Here is a 20,365-nt window from a genome sequence, read left to right as displayed (position 1 = left end):
TGTCTGGACAGCCCTTCACTTCGTGGCTGCCTCAGTCGCTAGCAGAATCCGTCAGTGGGCGTTTCTTAAACCTTTTCCAACATAAAAGTTGTTTGACACCAAGTCTCCTCCTACTCTCCCTGCGCGGAAGTCTTCTGCGCGGAAGTCTTCTGCGCAGGGAGGGCGTGGGTAGCGGAGGACCCGTGCTCTCCCCGCTGGTGTCCGGTGAAGGGTCCTGGAGCCCTCTCTCCGATTCCCCCATCTGCCCCCCTTTATCCCTGGTGTTGCGCTGATTTGCTTCCCCATCTGCGGAGCTGCTTCTCTCCCTGCTGGGCCCTTCTCCAGCATCATTTGAGAGCCTTCCCTCCGCCTCTAGCTCCGATGTCAGTTCCCTGACAACCATCCTGCATTTTCAGCTCCGTTCGCCTCTGCAGAAAGTCCTGGGTTCCATAATAATGACAATAACCTTTGCTCCTTTTGCCTATAAAGCACGTCTTTTGCGAAGAGTGTCTCTGCCTCTGGTTTGACCGGGAGAAGACCTGCCCGCTGTGCCGCTCTGTGGCCGTGGAGACCTTGCGGTGTTGGAAAGACGGTACCACTTCGGCTCATTTCCAGGTGTATTAAACAGATGAATAGAATGGCGTCTCTCTCCTTCTTTCTATTTCTCTTTCTTTTTCTCTTTCTCCTTCTTTGGTGGTGGAAAAAAGGAGTGTTTGCCTGCATGCTTACCTGAAGTCATTGTAACCCTGCTCCCCTCCCATCTTCCTGGAGCCTCACATCTTCTCTCAGGACCTGCCAGGAGCTGTGAAGAACGCTCTCCTTTCATACATTTGATATTTGCGTTGGCCTCTTCCTCTCAGAGCAAGCTAGGCTCTTAAGGGAAGGGAGGGAGAGCATCTGCTTTGAATGCAGAAGGTCTCTGGTTCAATCCCAGCATCTCTCCCAGGAGGGGGTTGGGAAAGATCCCCTCTGTTTGAAACCCTGGAGGGTTGCTGCCAATCAGTGTAGGCAGTATTGAGCTAGGTGGGCCCAAGGATATGGGTCAACCTTCTGTTTACTTCCGTCCTTGATTTGGATACATGAGGACTAGAATCTTACACACACTCTCTCTTTTTCGAGGGGAAGAGCCATCGCTTAGTGGCAGAACATCTGCTTTGCATTCAGAAGGGCTCATGTAGAGGTGGGAAAGCCAGAGCGTCACTGTGTTGGCTGTACTGAGCTAGATTGGCCAATGGCCGCACTTGGTAGAAGGCAGCCTCCTGCTTAATTACAGTCTTCATTTGGAATCATGAGGACTAGTGTCTTCTTTTTAAGGAAAAACTCCATAGCTCACAGCTAATAATAATAATAATAATAATAATAATAATAATAATAATAATAATAATAATAATTTATTATTTATACCCCACCCATCTGGCTGGGCTTCCCCAGCCACTCTGGGCGGCTTCCAACAAAATATTAAAGTACAGTAATGCATCAAACATTAAAAGCTTCCCTAAACCGGGCTGCCTTCAGGTGTCTTCTAAAAGTCTGGTAGTTGTTGTTCTCTTTGACATCTAGTGGGAGGGCGTTCCACAGGGCGGGTGCCACTACGAGAAGGCCCTCTGCCTGGTTCTCTGTAACTTGGCTTCTCGCAGTGAGGGAACTGCCAGAAGGCCCTCGGCGCTGGACCTCAGTGTCCGGACAGAACAATGGGGGTGGAGATGCTCCTTCAGGTATTCTGGACCGAGGCCAATTAGGGCTTTAAAGGTCAGCACCAAGTTGATGGACCAACACAGTATTACACACCTTTTCATGTTCCTATAAATGTTCGGAAGCGAGTGGGGGATCTGATGGGCACATCACTTGAATTTCTTCTGAATGCCGAGCATCTTCTTTATGTGCAGAAGGTCTCAGGTACTTCTGAGAGAGACTGCAGAGCTGCTGCCAGTCCCTGTCGGCAGTTATGAGCCAGATGGACCCAAGGGTATGGCTCAGTGTTAAGGTAGCTCTCTGCGTTCATAATGGAGGCACCAAACACCTTGTTTCCACCTCTCTTACGTTTTGGGTGGCCTAAAGGGAAGGACTTGTTCACAACGGCTCATAATTAACCGAGGGAATTGGCGACCCCATGCTTCAGCGATGGCCACTCAGTTAATACTGTTTTAAAAGAGGTATTGGACAGATATTTCACAGGGAATATGCCTATCAATTGTCGTAATGGCAAAATGGAGCTTCTCTGTCTAGAGACATTCTACCAGCCTCAGGGGTACAACAAGGGCTCTTTCCTTCTCACCCTGCTTTATGGGCTTTCTAGAGGCATCTGGCTTGCCACTTTTAAAAATGGGATTGAATCATAGAATAGTAGAGTTGGAAGGGACCCCAAGGGTCATCTAGTCCAACCCCCGCACAATGCAGGAATATACAGCTGTCCCAAGTGGGGATCGAACATGCAACCTTGGCATTATCACAACCATGCTCTAACCCAGGCATCCCCAACCTTCGGCCCTCCAGATGTTTTGGACTACAATTCCCATCATCCCTGACCACTGGTCCTGTTAGCTAGGGATCATGGGAGTTGTAGGCCAAAACATCTGGAGGGCCGCAGCTTGGGGATGCCTGCTCTAACCAGTTGAGCTATCCAGGCTGCATTGGATGGATCTTTGATTTGATCCATCCGGGCTCTTTTGTTTCATCGAGGAATCTGTGTTTCCTACCACATGTTCCCTGGAGAGCTGATTTCCATGAGATTTGGGGAAGCCTGACCACCAATAACCTCTGGCCTGCATGCCCGCAGGGTCAACATCACCCCTGTTTAACATGGAGTTCTCTTCTGAGGAAACAGTATCGGATACCAGAGTTTCCTTTTCCCCAGGGATGGGCAGCCTGGTTCTTCCTCCAGATGCTGTTGGACTCCAGATCCCATCATCCTCAGAGAGTGTGGCCAGTGGTCAAGGATGATGGGACTTGGAGTCCAACAACACCTGGAGGACCACAGGCTCCCCACCTCTGATTTTTAATTCCTTCAGCGTGATCAACATTGGTCCAAAAGGTTATTTGCACCAACCAGCTAGGTGTCTAGGATTCTAGTACCATATTTTTCGCTCTATAAGACTCACTTTTCCCCTCCTAAATAGTAAAGGGAAATGTGTGTGCGTCTTATGGAGTGAATGCAGGCTGCGCAGCTATCCCAGAAGCCAGAACAGCAAGAGGGATTGCTGCTATAATGGGTTGGGAGTTACTCATGCGTAATCCTGCTCCGTTTGAGCATTAGATTGCCTGGTTAAACCCTCCGGACTGCACAGCCCATCTCAGCGTGGCTGCCCTTAGTCACTCGTAGAATCTGTCTGTGGGCGTTTCTTAAAGCGTTGCCAACATAAGAGTTGTTTGACGCCCAATCGTCTCCGCCTCTCACTGCGCGGGAGTCTCCTGCGCAGGGTGGGCGTGGGCAGCGGGGTGCCTGGGCTCTCCTCGCTAACTTCCAACGAAGAGTCCTGGAGCCCCTGCACCTCCCTGTCCCGTTGCTCTCCTGGATCCCTGGTGTTACACTCATTCTCTTCCCTTTCTTCCCGGCTAAGTCTCCCTCTAGCGCTTGGACCTTCCCCTGCAGAATCAGAGACCCTCTCCTTCTCCCGTGCCTCTGATGGCAGTTCCCTGACAGCTGCTTTCACTGCGCATCAATCCCTCTTGCTGTTCTGGCTTCTGAGATTCAGAATATTTTTTTTCTTGTTTTCCTCCTCCAAAAACTAGGTGCGTCTTGTGGTCTGGTGCGTCTTTAGAGCAAAAAATACGGTATATATAAGGAAGGTGTGTAATGAAATCATCAAACAGCACTTCAGAGAAGCTTCTGGGTCCTGGCAGGGTGCAGTTAATCACTCACAAACCGTATGTTTGTCATGGTGGCTAACGAAATTTTAAACTCTTATAGCCAAACATCATTTCCTCTGATTAAATGATGCTGTTTTCAAGGTGGCTGTTATTGAGGATCATAAAATCATAGAATTGGAAAGGGGACACAAGGGTCATCTAGTCCAACCCCCTGCAATGCAGGAATCTTTTGGCCAACATGGGATTCGAACCCACAACCTTAAGATTAAGAGTCTCGTGCTCTTATACCATTTTATAGGAAAACCATCTGGTTCAGGTGATTTCCCATTTCCCATTGTTTCTATTTCATTCTCAATATCTGATACCTTCAGGGGGGCTGATAGCATATGTTTTTTATATTCTTCAATGGTTGGTAGTTTAATATCCTAAAAAACATTTTCCACCTCATCCTCTGGTATATTTTCTGGCCCTTCATATAGCTTTTTGTAGAATTAAAAAAAATGTTATTTATGGTATATCTGTTGATGAGGTCGCTGTGATGTTGTTTTCCTTTCTTATTAAAGGTATTATTTTGTTCGTTTTCTTCTGTTTTAGACTATTAGCTAGAATTTTTGTTGGTCTTTCTCCCTGTTCCCAATATGTTTGCCTTAGACATAATAAGCTGAACTCAATTTTTTGAGCTAGTATCTTATTCAGTTCTAGTGTTTGTTGTTGTATTCTTTCATATGTAACCCTGAAGCTAAGCGATGGTGGTACCACCCTTAAGTTGAATCCATGATTTCAATATGTAAGCTCTCTGTTAATATAAGCAGCATTTCCACGGAGCTTCCACAAGCTTCTTGCCAATGGACACACATTAAACGAAGCTTGCTCCATTGGATGGGGGTGTTGAGCACTCTGCAAGCTACCTCTGTGTGTGGATTTCAGTGTAAATGGAACTTTGTACCGTGTGTCTGTGTCATGGCCCCTTCCCATCTAGCATCTTACCACACACTACGGCTGTATTGGCCCAAGGCTCCCTGCTCCTCTCTTGCCTTTCTCCTCATTCATGTAGACAGACAGACAGACTCGGTAGAGTTGGAAGGGACCACAAGGGGTCATCTAGCCCAACCCCCTGCAATGCAGGAATTCTTCCACCCAACACGGGATTTGAACCCACAACCCTGAGATTGAGAATCTCGCGCTCTACCGACGGAGCTATCCCTCTTGTGATGCACCAGCTCCTGCATGAAGATCCTGGGAACCTGTAGCTTAAAGGGAGTACTTTGCAAAGTTAAACCGTGGAACTTGCTCCCAACAAGGTGTTGTGGTGGTGGCCAACTTGGATGCCTGTGAAAGGTTTATTAGGCAAATTTGTGGAGGATAAGGCTATCCGTGGCTACTAGCCACAGTGACTGTGTTGTGCCTCCCCTATTGGAGACAACCTGTTTGGCCACTGTAAAAACAGGATGCTGGATGTCTTTGGCCTTTGTGTTCCAGGTGTTTTAACCAAGGTTAAGTCTGACTTCCCCAGACTCTGGTACCCATCCAGAGTTTCATAAGCCTACAGAGGTACCTTGGTTCTCAAACACCTTGGTACTCAAACAACCTGGAACTCAAACACTGCAAACCCGGAAGTGTGTGTTCCGGTTTGCAAACGTTTTTTGGAAGCCAAACGTGCTCCGTTTTGAGTGCCACGCTTCCGTTTTGAGTGTTACACTGAGGTCTGTTTTTGTTATTTATTTTGTGTTTTTGTTCTTGCAGCTCTTTTTGTTTTGTTTTTGTGACTGTGTAGAACCCAGTTCAGCTATGATTGATTGATTGTGCGACTGCAGTACATTGTTTATTGCTTTTATTTTATGGATCAGTGGTCTGGTTAGATAGTAAAATTCATGTTAAATTGCTGTTTTAGGCATTACAGTGGTGCCCCGCAAGACGAAATTAATTCGTTCCGCAATTTTTGTTGTCTAGCGAATTTTTCGTCTTGCGAAGCACGAAATCCCATAGGAATGCATTGAAAATCAATTAATGCGTTCCTATGGTCAAAAAAAGTCCAAACAAAGCCAAATTTGGTACAACAACAGTTTATTAACTGCTCTTTAAAGTCACACATACTGTAAAGAGCAGTTCAAAAATTGAAGGGAAAATAAATTAACTTTATAAACAAAACATGTCTTTGTTTTTAGTCAAAGAAAAAAAAGTCGCGAGACGTTTTCGTCTTGCGAAGCAAGCCCATAGGGGAAATTCGTCTTGCGAGGCAAATCGCGAACGGAAAAACCTTTTGTCTAGCGAGTTTTTTGTCTTGCGAGGCATTCTTCTTGCGGGGCACCACTGTATTTTTAAAAGTCTGGAACGGATTAATCCATTTTGCATTACTTTCTATGGGAAAGCGTGCCTTGGTTTTGGAACGCTTTGGTTTTGGAACGGATTTCTGGAACGGATTAAGTTTGAGTACCAAGGTACCACTGTAATAGTGACTATAATGGAAATGGAGCTTGCATCATTTCCCCACCTCCCTATTTATCCTCACGACAACCCTGTGAGGTAGGCTGAGAGGCAGTGATGCTTTCCCTTTCACCGTGCCTCTCCTGTTAACCCCTCCATCCTAATCCCTCAAAATGCAGTTCTGTAAAAACTTAAAATATTGCGTTTAGAATGAACCACACTGGTGACATTTGACATACGAACCTGTATTGGAAGCGCATTTGCATTGGGCAGTTCTGCTTGGTTCTGTGATCATGGTAGTGTCACACATGGTTTCTGGGCCCTACTACCCCGATTTAGCTCTAGGTACACTGGAAAATAAGTTTGTGTGTTGTGCCTCCATGTTTGTCCAAGTCTCGGTGTGTGTGTGTGCACTAAAATGTACCCTCCACCCCACTGGAAGTAATTGCCACACCTCAACAAGGACAGGTCTCCAGATGGCTTGGGATTGATGGAACAGATGGTCAGTCTAAGGCAAGGTTTTCCAAACTTTGGCCTCCAGCTGTTTTTGGACTACAGTTCCCATCATCCCTGACCACTGGTCCTGCTAGCTAGGGATGATGGGAATTGTAGTCCCAAAACAGTGTTTGGGAAACCTTGGTCTAAGGTCAGGCTAGGTTGTGGCACTCCAGATATTGCTTGACTACAACTCCCATCATCCCTGGCTGTTGGCCACGCTGCCTAGGGCTGATGGGACGTGGAGTCCGGAAACATCTGAAGGGCCACAGGTTCGGCATCTGTGACCCTAAGGCAGCGGTTCTCAACCTGTGGGTCCCCAGATGTTGTTTGACTACAACTCCCATCATCCCTGAGCTCTGGCCATGCTAGCTAGGGATGATGGGAGTTGTAGTTCAACAACATCTGGGGACCCACAGGTTGAGAAAGGCTGCCCTAAGGGGATTGCCTTGCCCTCTCTGTGTATCTGACCACTCTGATCTGTGGAACTTGCACTCACTGAAATGTCACAAAATGCATATTCCACAGTATTGAAGTTTGGGCTTTAATGGTGGGCAGGGATTGGCCCTTGGTGGTCAGCTGACGGAATGCCCAGGCAAGCTTGGAAGCCCAGAGCTCAGAACAAAGTTGTCTGTTGGTGCAGGAGATCAGGGTTACTTGCTCAGCACCTCTAAGAATAATGCACAGCAAACAGGCAACATGCACTCCTGATGTGCATTGGACTTCCACACACATTTCCCTCAGCTGCACAATCTGTTGGAAGGAAAACATTTACAGTGACCAATCTTGGAATATTTTGAAGACAGGACAATGGACACACAACTTGAATCGCTTTCCCTTTCTTTACTTTTTTAATAAAGTCAATATAAATATGTACAAAGTCTCCAGCATAGGAAATTCCTTTTACAAAAGGGCAAGAAAAAGCCACCTCGAGCCGCAAATGAAAGTTACAAAGTGACTTATTAATGTTCGTTCCGTGTCTGCCAGGAGTCGATCTTTCAGCGGAATTCCCTGCTGATTTGACATTCGGCAGGCAGCCTTGCGATATACTGTTTCAGACCCCTGTTAAAAACTTCTTTATTCCAGCAAGCCTTCCAAGGCATATATGATTTCATTACATATACTTCTTATTCTTTGATTTTTCTGCTGATTTCCTCTGTGAGCCGTTGATAATTGTTTTATACCATCTTATGTACATTGCTTGGAGGCTTTTTTATTTATTAAGTGGTTTATAAATTTATCTAAATACAAAATAAAATAAAATATTCAATGTGCCCAGACAGGCGTCTTGCAAGGCAGCAGCGCACGACTGGGTGTGGAACTGAGAAGAGCTGCGAGGACAATTTTTCGTGCCTGCATTTTCGACCCAAAGAACCACTGGATATCTTTGAGCGATGGCGTGGCAATTTCATGACCTCAGCTTTGCCCCTAGGAAAGTTGAGCGCCGTGGCGTCCTTTTGACAACAGCTTAGGTATCAACTCTTAAATTTCTTGAATTGTTTCATGGAATTCACCTCCATGTACAAAATGACACAAAACTCATGTTCAGATCACATTAGAAAATTGCAGTCTTCCCTGTTACAAGTACCCAAAAACTACAATTACCCATGACTCCTTCCACATTTACTTGAAATATTTGTATCTTGCTTTTTTATTTATTTTGCAAGTATTCAAAACAGCTTACATACAACAGGGCTGGGGAACCTTTGGCCTATGGGGCAAATGCGGCCCTCCAGTTCTCTCTGTCTGGCCCTTGGAACTTTCCCCAGGCCACGCCCCTTGCCCCGTGTTTCTGCCTGGCTGGAATGAGCCCTTGAACTTTGATAAGGCCTCGTTTTCCCAATGGAGGAAAGAGAGGTGTGTGTGTAAAAAAAACCCACAACCCCAGCCCACTGTACAAAGGTAAAATTTACATTCAATGCTCCTCCCACCACATTTGGCCACACCCACCACTACCATGTGGCCCTCAGGAGCTTACCAAGAAGGAAAGGCGGCCCTCGGGCATAAAAGGTTCCCCACCCTGGTGTGAAACAACAGAGGGGAAGCACTCCAAATAACAACAATATGAAATAAATAAAAACAAGATGAAACGGATGGATAAATAACTAGAAAGAAGCCAAGCAGTCAGTTCCTTTTGCCCTCCAGAATTTGTTGGGACTCCAGCTCCCATCAGCTCTGGCCGGCATGGCCAATAAGCAGGGATGGTGGGAGTTATATTTCAGCAACACCAGAGGGTCAAAACTTCCCCCTCCATGCTCTAGGGCAAGATCCCCAAGGCCTGCTGAATAAGGAGCAGAGTGAAATGGCCGTATCACAAGTCAAAGGATTTGTCTCTCTAACCTTGTGTTGTCTGCTCTGACTGGCAGTCGCTCTCCTGGGTTTCAGACAGAGAGGAGCCTATCCCATCGCCTGCTCCAAGAGACACAAAGGGATTGAACCTGCAAACTCCAGCGCACAAATCAAGAGCCTTTCCCCATTTTTCACAGCCCTGCCAAGCAAAAGAGGGATGATTCCACCGTGCCGGGGGGAGTTTGTTCTAGAGCTTCGGGGCCACAGCTGTCAAGGCTCTGCTTGTTGCAGAGGGTATACAGCTCACGTACAAAAGTGGTAAAGGATGCAAGGCCTGTCTTAACACACAGGGGTGGTGGGAGAATTGGTGTACTTTGCACGAGAGCACAAAACGGACACAAAGAAATCTGCAGGTACGGCAAGCGGGAGTGGCCATTTACAGGCGGGCATTAGGCATGTTGCAAGTAATAAAAACGCTGGGACTCAACTGGTCTTTTGAGAAATGCGGTATGCAGCTTGCAAGCTAGCAATTGGTGGGTCAGGGTCAACTCTGGCGTCCTGAGTAATGCCATCCACTAATATTGCAGCCCATTATAACTGCAGGCAAAGTAGGGACTACAGCAGATAGGACCTGTGGAAATGAGACCTGACAGGAAGTAGAGAGCAGGGGTGAGACATGCGACTCTCCAGACTGGTCCTCTGCATAGCTAGAGCCCGTGTGGAACATGGGTTGGAAGTCGGGGGTTCAAATCCCCATTCCCACTCATAAATGATCTCTCCGCCCAAGCTACCTCACAGGGTTGTGGTGAAGTTAAAATGGAGGTATTGGAAGGAGCCTCCAACATATTGCCTCAAGGTCCTTGAATGAAGATGGGGGGTATTAGTCAGAAAATGAACTAATAAGCTAATATCTGAGCAAGGCCCTCAAGAGCATCTGAGCCCTTGAATCTGGGGGAGGGGGGAATCAATATTGATCAGGGTTGACACCCCAGCCCCCATCTACTGTTACATTAATGTTTGAATAAAAAGAGGGAAGAAAATATACGCGAGCTGCAGTTTCTTGCTCTGGAAATCTACACATAGGGACAGAAAAGTGTCTTGTAGCACCATCAAAAATTATTGGATTCAATATGGTAGAAGCTTCTGTTGAATGTGTCATCAGCCGGCAATGAGGGCTGCGTTTGCCAGGCGAGTTTGCCATAACAGACTGACAAAGCCGCCCTTCTGGAGTTTGTGACTTTGGAAACACAGTTCTCAACACGTTTCCTGAAGCCGTATGTTCCTTGATGGCTGGGAGCCTCACTCTAGCCTTTGGAATGCCATACCCATCAAGAAGTTAGGAACACAGGAAGCTGCCTTATCAGGTCACTGGTCCTTGTAGTTCATTATTATCTCTGCTGACTTTGCAACAGCTCCCTATGAGTCTCGACCAGGAGCAAACTTCATGGTGCTCTCTCAATGTCATGGGATATCAACTTCCATCCAGGCCAGCCAGCGTGGCTGATGGTCAGGGATGATGGGAGTTGCAGTCCGACCTGGGACCTTCCGCATGCAAAAGGCATGTGCTCTGCCGCTGAGCTACAGTCCTTCCAGTGTGGAGTTTGGGGCAATGATGTCCCTCCAACTGCGTGGTGGAAGCCTGGAGCCAGTCTTAATGGAGAAATGATCAGGGAGATCTTAATAGCTCAGGACAGCAATACCCCAAGGACTGCCTCTTTCCATATGAATCTACCCAGACCCTGAGATCATCTTCTGAGGACCTCCTTCTTGTGCCGCCTCCTTGAGATGTCCGGAGGGTGGCAACACGAGAACGGGGCCTTCTCTGCAGTGGCTCCATGTCTGTGGAATGCTCTCTCCAGGAAAGTTCACCTGGCGCCTTCATTATACACCTTAAACATTCCTCTTTAACCAGGCCTTGGGCTGACTGACATCCAATGCCCTTTTAAAATGTGTTGGGGAAGTGGGGAGGGGGGTTATTGGGTTGTTTTTGTTTTTATTATGCATTTTGTGATTTTATGTTGCAGCCCCCCCGGAGAGCTCTGTGCATCGGGCGGAATACAAATTTAATAAATAGTAAATAAAATAATAATAATCTGGGAGGGAGCTGAAGATCAAACAATCCTTTGAGGAGCATTTGCCCTCTTTGGGAGGGAATGTGATGCAGGATTAGTAGCTGAGCTGTCTGCTGCAGGAATGCATCCTGCCTCCGCTCTGCAAATCTCACGCTGTTAAGTCTCTGGCGCTGCCTCTCATTCAAAGGAAACTAACTAACCTCTGCAACGTTGACCCTAGATTTCTCAGTGCTCGCAGAAGTCTAGCTAGTAACAGAAGTAAAGGGGGAGGCTGGGATCATTCTGAGAAGAGAGAGGTCTGCTATCGGCCTTGGGAAGCAGAAACAGAGAAGCATCAGGCCAGAGTCTGGAGAATGACATCATAACCAGAGCTGTTGGGGACCGGCTTCTCAAAAACCTTATGCCCCTGCAACTTGGGAGGTGTGAGTGCAATGCCTGCGCCTTCAAACGCTGCTTTAAAAATTAATATGATGTTCCTTCCAGAGCGCATTATGCAACGCTGTGGGCAGACTATGATCTCATAATCTTCTCCGGACGCCTTAGCGCCTGGTGCCTGCACCAGCGGCCACTCGCTAGAAGGTGTCTCTCTCCCCTTCGGTTAGAGAACATCCCCCAGTCATTGCAAAATCTGCCCATCATCTCTCATCTCACCTGCTTGCTGGTGGGGAAGGGTGTTAAGGGGGGGGGGCTTGTGCGGTTCGGTACAAAAACTGACCCGCCCACCTCAAAAGAGGGCGGACAGAAGATACGAGAGGAACCCTGTTGCAAATACCGGCCGAAAAGTAGCTGGTGCCGGTTTGTTTTTGTTAAAAAAGCGCTCCCTCCTTCCTAAAAAACGGAGCAGCCCAAGAAAATTGACTGCCCTAAAAAATGTAAGGCATCAACAACTATACATCCGTGGGCAAACCACAACATTTTATACAGCAAACGTGGACTCTTCTTCTCTTAAGTTTTGCAATGACAAAAAGCGTCTTGACTGTCTCGGAAGCAGGAAATTTACCAGTGCCCGTGAAAATCTCTTCTCTTCTGCTCTAGGCAAAACAATGTGCTGTAAAACTGACACCGTTCCAGCGCCCTGAACTCTTTGTTCTCTGAACTCTATTTATTAAACATTTTAAATTTGGGGCACTGGGAGCAGCTACTTGGTGCCATGTCATGCAAATAGAGGGGGTGTGGAATTATTTTCAGGGGACGGTCAGTGGGCCAAAAGGGGTTTTCTGCCCTTCCATACCTACTGATTAAGAACGTAAGAATTGTCCTGTAGCTGGAGCATCCTGGTCTCACAATGGCCAGCCTGCTGCCTCTAGGAAACACACAAGTAGGACCTGAACGCAACAGCAATTCTCTCCCCCTCCGCACACACACACTTGCAATTCCCAGAAACTGACCCTCACCTTCTTCTTGACTTTACATCCCCTGCAGTCAAAACTGGACTCCAAGATCAGATTTTTTAAAAAATAAATCTGTGCCTTGCCGTTCAAGGCCAGAAACGCTCCCAAGGCAGCTTATACTTAGCTCGGTATTGTCTTCTGCTAACTGGCAAAAGCTTGGATAGCTCAGTTGGTTAGAGCATGGTGCCTGAGAATGCCAAGGTTGCAGGTTCGATCCCTGTCTGGGACAACTGTATATTTGTGCGTTGTGCAGGGGTTTGGACTAGATGATCCTCAGGGTCCCTTCCAACTCTACAGTTCTATGATTTTAAACAAATTAAAATCAAGAGATGTTGGGTTAAACACACAAATACACCCACCTTCATGCTTAGGAACATAGGAAATTGCCTTATACCAAATCTGAGCATTGATCCATCTAGCTCACTACTGTTTGCACTGACTGGCAGCAGTGTGGCAGGGCTTTGGGCAGAGGACATTCCCAGCTGTGCTATAGCCCCTTCCCTTCCTTAACCAAAGGGGTCCTGGCATAAAGGAATGCTTCTATCATTCTGTTCTGACAGCAGAATATCTGATAAATCCTTACGTTTCCTAAATTTGGACTTCGTTTCAGAATAAAGAGATGAAGCGTACACTTGCTTTTGTGTGTTAACGGTTCATTAACAGACACACACAGTGACTGAAACATCCGTTGACATCCTGGCGCATGTGAAATGACAGTGTTGGCTCAGATGAGCCAGCTGTTACGGGCCCAAGGGATGAGCTGATGGGAGAAACTGGCCAGATAATCCTTTTTTTTAATGTGGGAGCAGCTCCGCTTGTTCAGATACGAGTCGCAAGGTGATATGTTGCTGTTAAATCAAGAGAAAGGTGTGCATTTTTGCAGGTGTGGACTGGCAATAAATTCCATGGCAGGCTGGCAGCGTAACCAAAGTCCACCTGGGAAATATGTAATGGCATGTTCTATGCCATGAGTGGGGTGCCTCAGCTCTGGGGCCAAATAAGCCCCTTCCTGCAAGCCTCTCTGTCTGGTGCTAAGGAGCCTTTCCAGGCCACACCCCTTCTCCCCAGGCCACACCCCCTCACTGACTCTGCTTCACATCCTCCTTCAGTGCTTTGGCCTGGCTGGAACGTGTCCTAGAATTCTGATCATGCCTCTGGTTGGTTGGTTAGATGGATGGATGGATGATGGAGATGGTTGTGTGTGCAGACACTAGCCTACAATACAGAGATAAGGGTTTGCATTTACTGCTACACCCACTTTTGCCTCTGGTCCTGCCTCACACCTGACATGTAGAACCCTGGAAGGTGACGCTTGCAGGATCAGGCCCAAGGTCTCTCTGTCCCAGGGCTTCCCAAACTTGGGTCTCCAGTTGTTTTCAGACTACAGTTCCCATCATCCCTGACCACTGGTCCTGCTAGCTTGGGATGGTGGGAGTTGTGGTTCAAAAACAGCTGGAAACCCATGTTTGAGAAACTCTGATCTAACCCAGTATTCTGTTTGCAGGCGGACAGATGCTGCCTGGAAGGCCACAAGCGAGGCATAAAGCCATTTCACACCTACAAAGCGGTGTGCTCCAATAAAAAAAAGAATGTTCCCTGCTCCCTGCTATTCTCACATTCCGCCTTCATCGTCTGTTGCGTTCCTGCAATTCTAGACATGCACCTGTATTGGTCAATTCCCGCACAACTTGCATTCTAGGAAATCTGGAGGACTGCACTGTAGAAACGACACTGAGAATTGCTAGAAATCTGCATTCTAGAAATGGCACTCAAGAAAATCCAGATTCTAGAGAATCTCTCTAGATGATATTATTATTATTATTATTATTATTATTATTATTATTATTATTATTATGGCTACCTGTCTTGAGGGTGGGGGTGTGCCTTCTTGACTTAAGTCTTCCACTTCAAATGCCCCTCTCTCACGCCTAGCCAAAAATCATCAAAAGCTCTGGATCAGGAGGGCAAATAATCACTGAGCACGTTTTCCGCAAAATATGAGCTATTTATTTGGCAGCCTATCCATGAATTCAGGCCTGACCTGTCAAACTTTGGCTGGCTTAAACTCCTCGGGGAAGGGAGCTTGTCACTGTGTCCTCTGTAAAGCCCACATGCACTGATGGCATTATAATAATACATTATAAATCCTAAATCAGTGGTTACTTCATGTCATCTCTCTACAACCTACACAGTGCACCAAACTCATCCACGGAGGAAATTTGTTTCAGACTTGCAGGGGGTGGGCAGAGGTTTATTTTAACCAGGGGAGCCTGTCGCCCTCCAGAAGTTGTTGGAATCGAGACCCCACCAGCCCTGGCCAGCTAGTGGCTAATGGCCAGGGATGATGGAACTTGTAGTCTAGCAAACTGGGGCAAAGGCTGTAGCCTGGGGCAGAGCATCTGTTTTGATTGCAGAAGGATGCCCAACATCCTCAGAGATGGCTGGGAATGCCCCCTACCTGCAGAGCTAGATGAGCCAAGGATCTGTCTTCTTATGTTGATTTTTCTGAACTGTAGCTCAGTGATGGGATACCTGCTTTGCATGCAGAAAGTCACCGGTTTGACCTCTAGCACCTCCAGGTATGGCTAGGAATTGCCTGAAATCCCGGAGAGAATCACACAGTTGGAAGGGACTCTGAGCATCATCTAGTCCAGGTATTGGCAAGGTTTACTTCACCTGGGACGGTTCATTCCCATGGAGATCGCTCTGTGGGCCGGATTGCATCTGTGCAGATATGATTTTTGGCATCTGCACAGACGCAATTTCTGGTGCTGCGGAAGCGAGTCCCCGCTCTGCACTGCACCGGTTTAGCACAGCACAGAGCAGGGACTCGCCAAGTGGGCGGCTCAGTTTGGGGGCGGCTCGAGGGCTGTTTAAACAATCCCTGTGGGCCACTTGTGGCCCATGGGCTGCAGGTTGCCGACTCCTGATCTAGCCCAACCCCTTGCAGTGCAGCTGACCCTTATGGGAATTGAACCTGCAACCTGGGCATTTTCAGCACCACCTTCAAACCAACTGAGCTACCCAGGCTGCTGCCCGTCAGTGCAGGCAATACTGCGCTAGGTGGACCACAGGGATCTGGCTCATGTTTCTAGTCTCTCCACTGCACACAACACCACTCCCCATCTGAACTGCACCTTGTCTGACGAGGATACAACTTCTTCCATGAAAAGTGGGGGTGGGGGATATTTTGCTAAAGAATTCTCAGGCCACGGGATCAATCCCCGGGTGCTGTTTTGTATCGCGGCGACCTCCTTTTATCTACAGCTCCTTCCGCACAATGGAGACTTGTGTTTGACATCATCCCTCAGCCTTTGTAACCATGCTCGATTTCCATGGCAACGCATTAGGCACGCATGTACACAAACACACACACTTATGCAAAGTCTCTTCACGAGCAAGGGTTCTCTTTTCACCTGATCAGGAAATAGCCGGGGTGGGGGCAGGGAGAGGAGAGCAGGATCTAAAGGGAGACAGTTTGCTGCAAAACGAAAAGCCATCTATCTGCAAATGATTTATTTGCAAACGGAAACTAGACTGCTTCCTCGGCTCCTCTCGGAGGGCCATGGGCTGCCCTATCCCTCCTTCAGCACCTCACCCCAAAGTTTTGCACAGGGAGGCAGGCAGCCTCTCCAAAAGCCCATTGCCCCCCCCCCCCGCCCCCCGCACGCAAATGGTCCATCAGACCCTGCTTGCTTGCCAACCCAGCGACTGAACCCAAAGGCAGACTTACAGTTCAACCTATGGACTGTGCAGTAACTCAATGCTATAGTGTCGACAATGAAAGCACTTATGGTTTGGACTTGCTGCCCATACAATACAAGCAATGGCTAGGCTTCCATGGTCCTTATTCCGATTTCTAATACAAATAACCTATCATTGATATACTTCATAAAGGGGGCTTTTTTTTCTACAGAGCTGATAAAAACAGCTGTTTCCTAGTGCCTAAAAGAGTAGTATTCTGGCTAATCAGTATTTCCCCTCCTTTTTCTTTCACAGATCCTCCCCTTCAACTTTATTATTCTAAAAAGCGGGACCAAAAGGAAATGGGGCCAAAGCCACACCCATCTCCCCAATTTTCTCTGTGTTGTTATTTGGGAAGTTAATTCCTTTAACCCCCTGACCGCTGTACGACACAACACAGAGGCATAAAGACTCAACCATGCTTGGACTTCCCCACTCCAGTAATATAGAGGCTGGCTGTGGTTGCAAGGAGTTGGCAGCAGAGGAGGAAAGGCACTCTGTATATACTCAGAGGCACTCCTGACACAGTACTTCAAAGCTCTGCTGCACCAAACACAGATCCCGAAGCTGAGATCGTAAACCCCGTGCAACAGAATCAACTCCAGCCTTTAGAGTGACCGTAAACGGGATTTGTGTCATCTGCATGCTGCTTTCCTGTAACTGGAAAAGCAGCGCTTGACTGCGAAATTCCAAATAAATAGAGGATAAAGGGTGGGGTGGTACTGAAATTATCCATCCTGCAGCAACATCTGGAGGTCTGGAGGCTTCTTTTAGCATCCTTGGGTATCACTTCTAATTTTTGGCATTACTCAACGGCTGCATCCCTTAGAAAATGAAGTCTAAGGGAAGGAAAAGAGCAAGGCTTTTGCACAGAAAACAGCTGCAGCAGTCTCTCTCTGGCTACATCCATTCAAAGCGCTGTGGTGCCACTTTCAATACTTTCCCCAAAGGATCCTGGGGACTGTAGTTAGTTAAAGGTGCTGAGAATTGTTAGGAGACCATCCCCTTCCCCATTCCTCTCCCAAAGTTACAATTCCCAGAATCCCCCCGGAAAAGGGATTGATTGTGAAACCACAATCTGAGAATTGTAGTCCTGTGAAGGGAACGGAGGGGGGGGGTCTCCTAACAACTCTCAGCCCCCTTAACAAACTACAGCTCCCAAGATTCTTTGGGGGAAGCCACACTTGTTTAAAGCAGCATCCTAGTGCTTTAAATGTATGGTCTGACTGTGCTCCCTCCCTCTCAAAATAACAATTACCTTGGTTAAACAGTACCTTCCCTGCCCTTCACCAGATCCATGCATATCATTGCTGTGATTTATTTATGGTGATTTCTCCCCAACCCTATGTAGGTCACTCTGACTCAAGGGGAAAGCAAGCCGCATTCTCTGGGTGAACCAACCCCCCCCCCACACCTTTCCCCCTTTTCTTTTGCATCCAAAAGTCCACCCTATACATTTTAAAGCACTCTTACGCCACTTTTAACCGCCCCCCCATTCAAAGAACCCTGGGAACTGTAGTTTGCTAAGAGCACTGAGAGTTGTTAGGAGACTCTTCCATGGAGCTACAATTCCCGGCACCCTTAACAAACTACAGTTCCCAGGATTCTTTGGGGGAAGCCCGTGACTGTTAAAGTGATACAGGAGCACTTTAAATGCACATTGTGGACATCTCTGTCCATTCAGTTACAAAAGTGGAGGCCCTCCCTTCTCGGTAAGCATGCAATGAACAAGAGAATGCTGTGTGTTTTTGTACATTGTTTTGCTGCAAATACTACCTAAAAAACCCCGCCCTCCAATATTGTGGGTCTTTGCTCAGGTGTATTCTGCAACGTGCCACTGACACACTAATAGTGCATTAGTCATGGATCTATGCTGGGCTGTTCAGTCCATTTTACCAGTTGTTCTGCGATGTCCCCCCAACGTTACTGCATTATTGCCATCTGGAGGGGGCCCTCTTGCTCTACAGCGCAACAAAAGCGGGACGAAAAATAAAAATAACCGGATATCATCTGTGGTATAAACAAGGTGACATGATTTCAGCAGGAAGTTATGGGACGTGCACTGATTGGAAATGAAGCAGTGTGTCCGACCCAAAACTTTTGGGGATGCAAACTGTATTAAAAGTAGAATCGCATATAACCGCTGTGATTCCAGTGGACAATCTAAAAAAGAATGTCCGCAGGGCTGGATGGGCCTGGTAGTTCAACAGAATATGAAGTGGGTGACGATGTCATCTTCAAACAGCACCTTTGAAAATCTGTACTGAGCACAGCGGACAGGCTCGATTAAAGCTATCAAACTGGTCTGGAAGGACGGACGTAATAAACAGAGCACCCCCTCCTTCCTTTCCTATAAATATGAGCAACCTTAAAAAAAAAAATACACGTCGCTTGGTTCCACACGATACGATCGTTTGCTCGCTTGAAAAACAACCACAACATAGCACCATGGAGGCAGCTCCCCTCCAGGAAAACCTTAATTGGTAGCACCAGCAAACTAAAGGTACAGAGAAGTCTTATTTTGCCCCTCCTGCCTAGACCTTGTAGACAGAGGTATGTACACCCCCCCACCCATATGTAGAGAGATATAGAGATAGATATACACCCACGCAGGCTGCATCTCGGCAGGGGCTGCTAAAAAGACCCACATCCCTATCGACGGGCCGGTGCCCAGCAGCAGCAGGCCAGAGTGGCTTCTGGTTATGCCAAACTCAGGGCGCCGCCACTCTGCCGCTGGAAAACGGACAGCCACATCCCGTAGCCGAAAGTGGCCCACAAGGGGATGGGGGTCGCTAAAGCGGGCGACTCACACGCCACTCCGACCTCAGCTGTACAAGGCATGCAGGGGCTGCCCGTGTCTGCACACGGAAGGGTTACATTCTTCTTCCTCATCATCTTCATCTTCTTCATCTTCTGTACAAAAGTGCGTTTCATGTGCACGCCTGCCGGTTTCGCCGCCGGACCGCACAGCAGCTTTCCTCTTCCGCCTCACTTTCTGCATCCGCTGCTCAAGGACTGCAATCCTGCAGGAATGGGGGGACTTCCCAAGCACCCAGATCTTCCTTCATAGCCTACGAAAGGATCGGGGGAGAAGGACAGAGAAAGAGAGAAACGTGTCAAAGAGGAGGGAAAGCTTTGCTTGAAATGGATTGTTACATTGGATGGGACATTCCTCCACATGTGGTGGACATGCAACAAAAAAAGCTAAAGGCTTTTGGGAACTGATATACAACGAAATGAAGAAAATGTTTCAATGGGCTACCCCCAAAAGACCAGAAGCTTTTCTTACAGGCATTATAGGGATGGCTGTTCCAAAGAAGATGGCTAAACTATTTATGTATGTGACAACGGCAGGTAGAATATTACATGCACAGAAATGGGAAGAAGAGGAGGCTCCAACAAAAGAGGAGTAGCATTTGAAAGTGGCGGACTATGCAGAAATGGCAAAGCTGACAGCGAAATTAAGAGATCAAAATGATGAACTTTTTATAGAAGAATGGAGGCCTATTAAAAGAAATATTACAGTCAAATGAAGTTGCGGGCAGGATTCGAGATAAAAGCAGTGGAAGAAAAATGGCAAAATCATTGTAATATGGATAAAGATATAATGCAGGAGGAAAGGTTTGAGTAAGACACCTTGGAGGTGAGGGTGGGAAGTCAACTTATGAAACACATGGTGTTAACCCCCTCCCCTTCCGTTGGATCCTCACAACAACCTTGTGAGGTAGACTGGGTTGAAAGACAATGACTAGCCCAAGGCCACCCAGTGAGCTCCAGGGCTGCCCATCAATATAAAAATATAGAACCATGTAATTTAGCTCAGACCCAGTTAAGGGTGGCATCTCAATGGCAGAGCATCTTCCTTGCATCGTGCAGAAGGCTGTGGGTTCAATCCCTAGGTAGGGCTGGAAGAGACTCCTGCCTGAAACCTGGAGAGCCGCCGCGAGAGAGTGTGGACAATACTGAGCTAACTGGACAAGTTGTTGGGACTTGGTTTAAGGCCGCTCCCTATGTGCCTATATTCCTATTATCATTACTTATCATAATTATGTCATTTACAGATTGCTTCCCACAAGGGATTCTGAAGTGATTTGCAATATAATATTCTATTGATCAGCTGCACATCATCCAGGGATGCTCCTGCAGACCCCAGTGTACAGTATC

At 47.3% G+C, this 20,365-nt stretch overlaps 1 protein-coding gene and 1 long non-coding RNA gene across 2 annotated transcripts in view; one reads left to right on the top strand and one right to left on the bottom strand.

Moving 5' to 3' along the window:
* RNFT2 (ring finger protein, transmembrane 2) overlaps window positions 1-1,160 on the top strand; it is a 29,600-nt gene extending 28,440 nt beyond the window's left edge. The window contains exon 10 of the mRNA XM_083478736.1: window positions 469-1,160. Coding sequence (XP_083334862.1) covers window positions 469-603 — 135 coding nt within the window. The 3' untranslated portion in view covers window positions 604-1,160. The remainder of the gene's footprint in view (window positions 1-468) is intronic.
* A 6,373-nt stretch (window positions 1,161-7,533) lies between these two features.
* Window positions 7,534-20,365, bottom strand: part of LOC310695017 — a 29,487-nt gene continuing 16,655 nt past the window's right edge. The window contains exons 2-3 of the long non-coding RNA XR_014519860.1: window positions 14,688-19,272; window positions 7,534-13,591 (exon numbers count right to left, since the gene is read on the bottom strand). This is a non-coding gene — a long non-coding RNA (uncharacterized lncRNA). The remainder of the gene's footprint in view (window positions 13,592-14,687; window positions 19,273-20,365) is intronic.

Source organism: Podarcis liolepis, assembly GCF_965112155.1.
Source record: "Podarcis liolepis genome assembly, chromosome: 15".
In the NCBI taxonomy this organism is placed as follows: Eukaryota; Metazoa; Chordata; class Lepidosauria; order Squamata; family Lacertidae; genus Podarcis; species Podarcis liolepis.
This window is presented reverse-complemented; position numbering and strand designations above follow the sequence as displayed.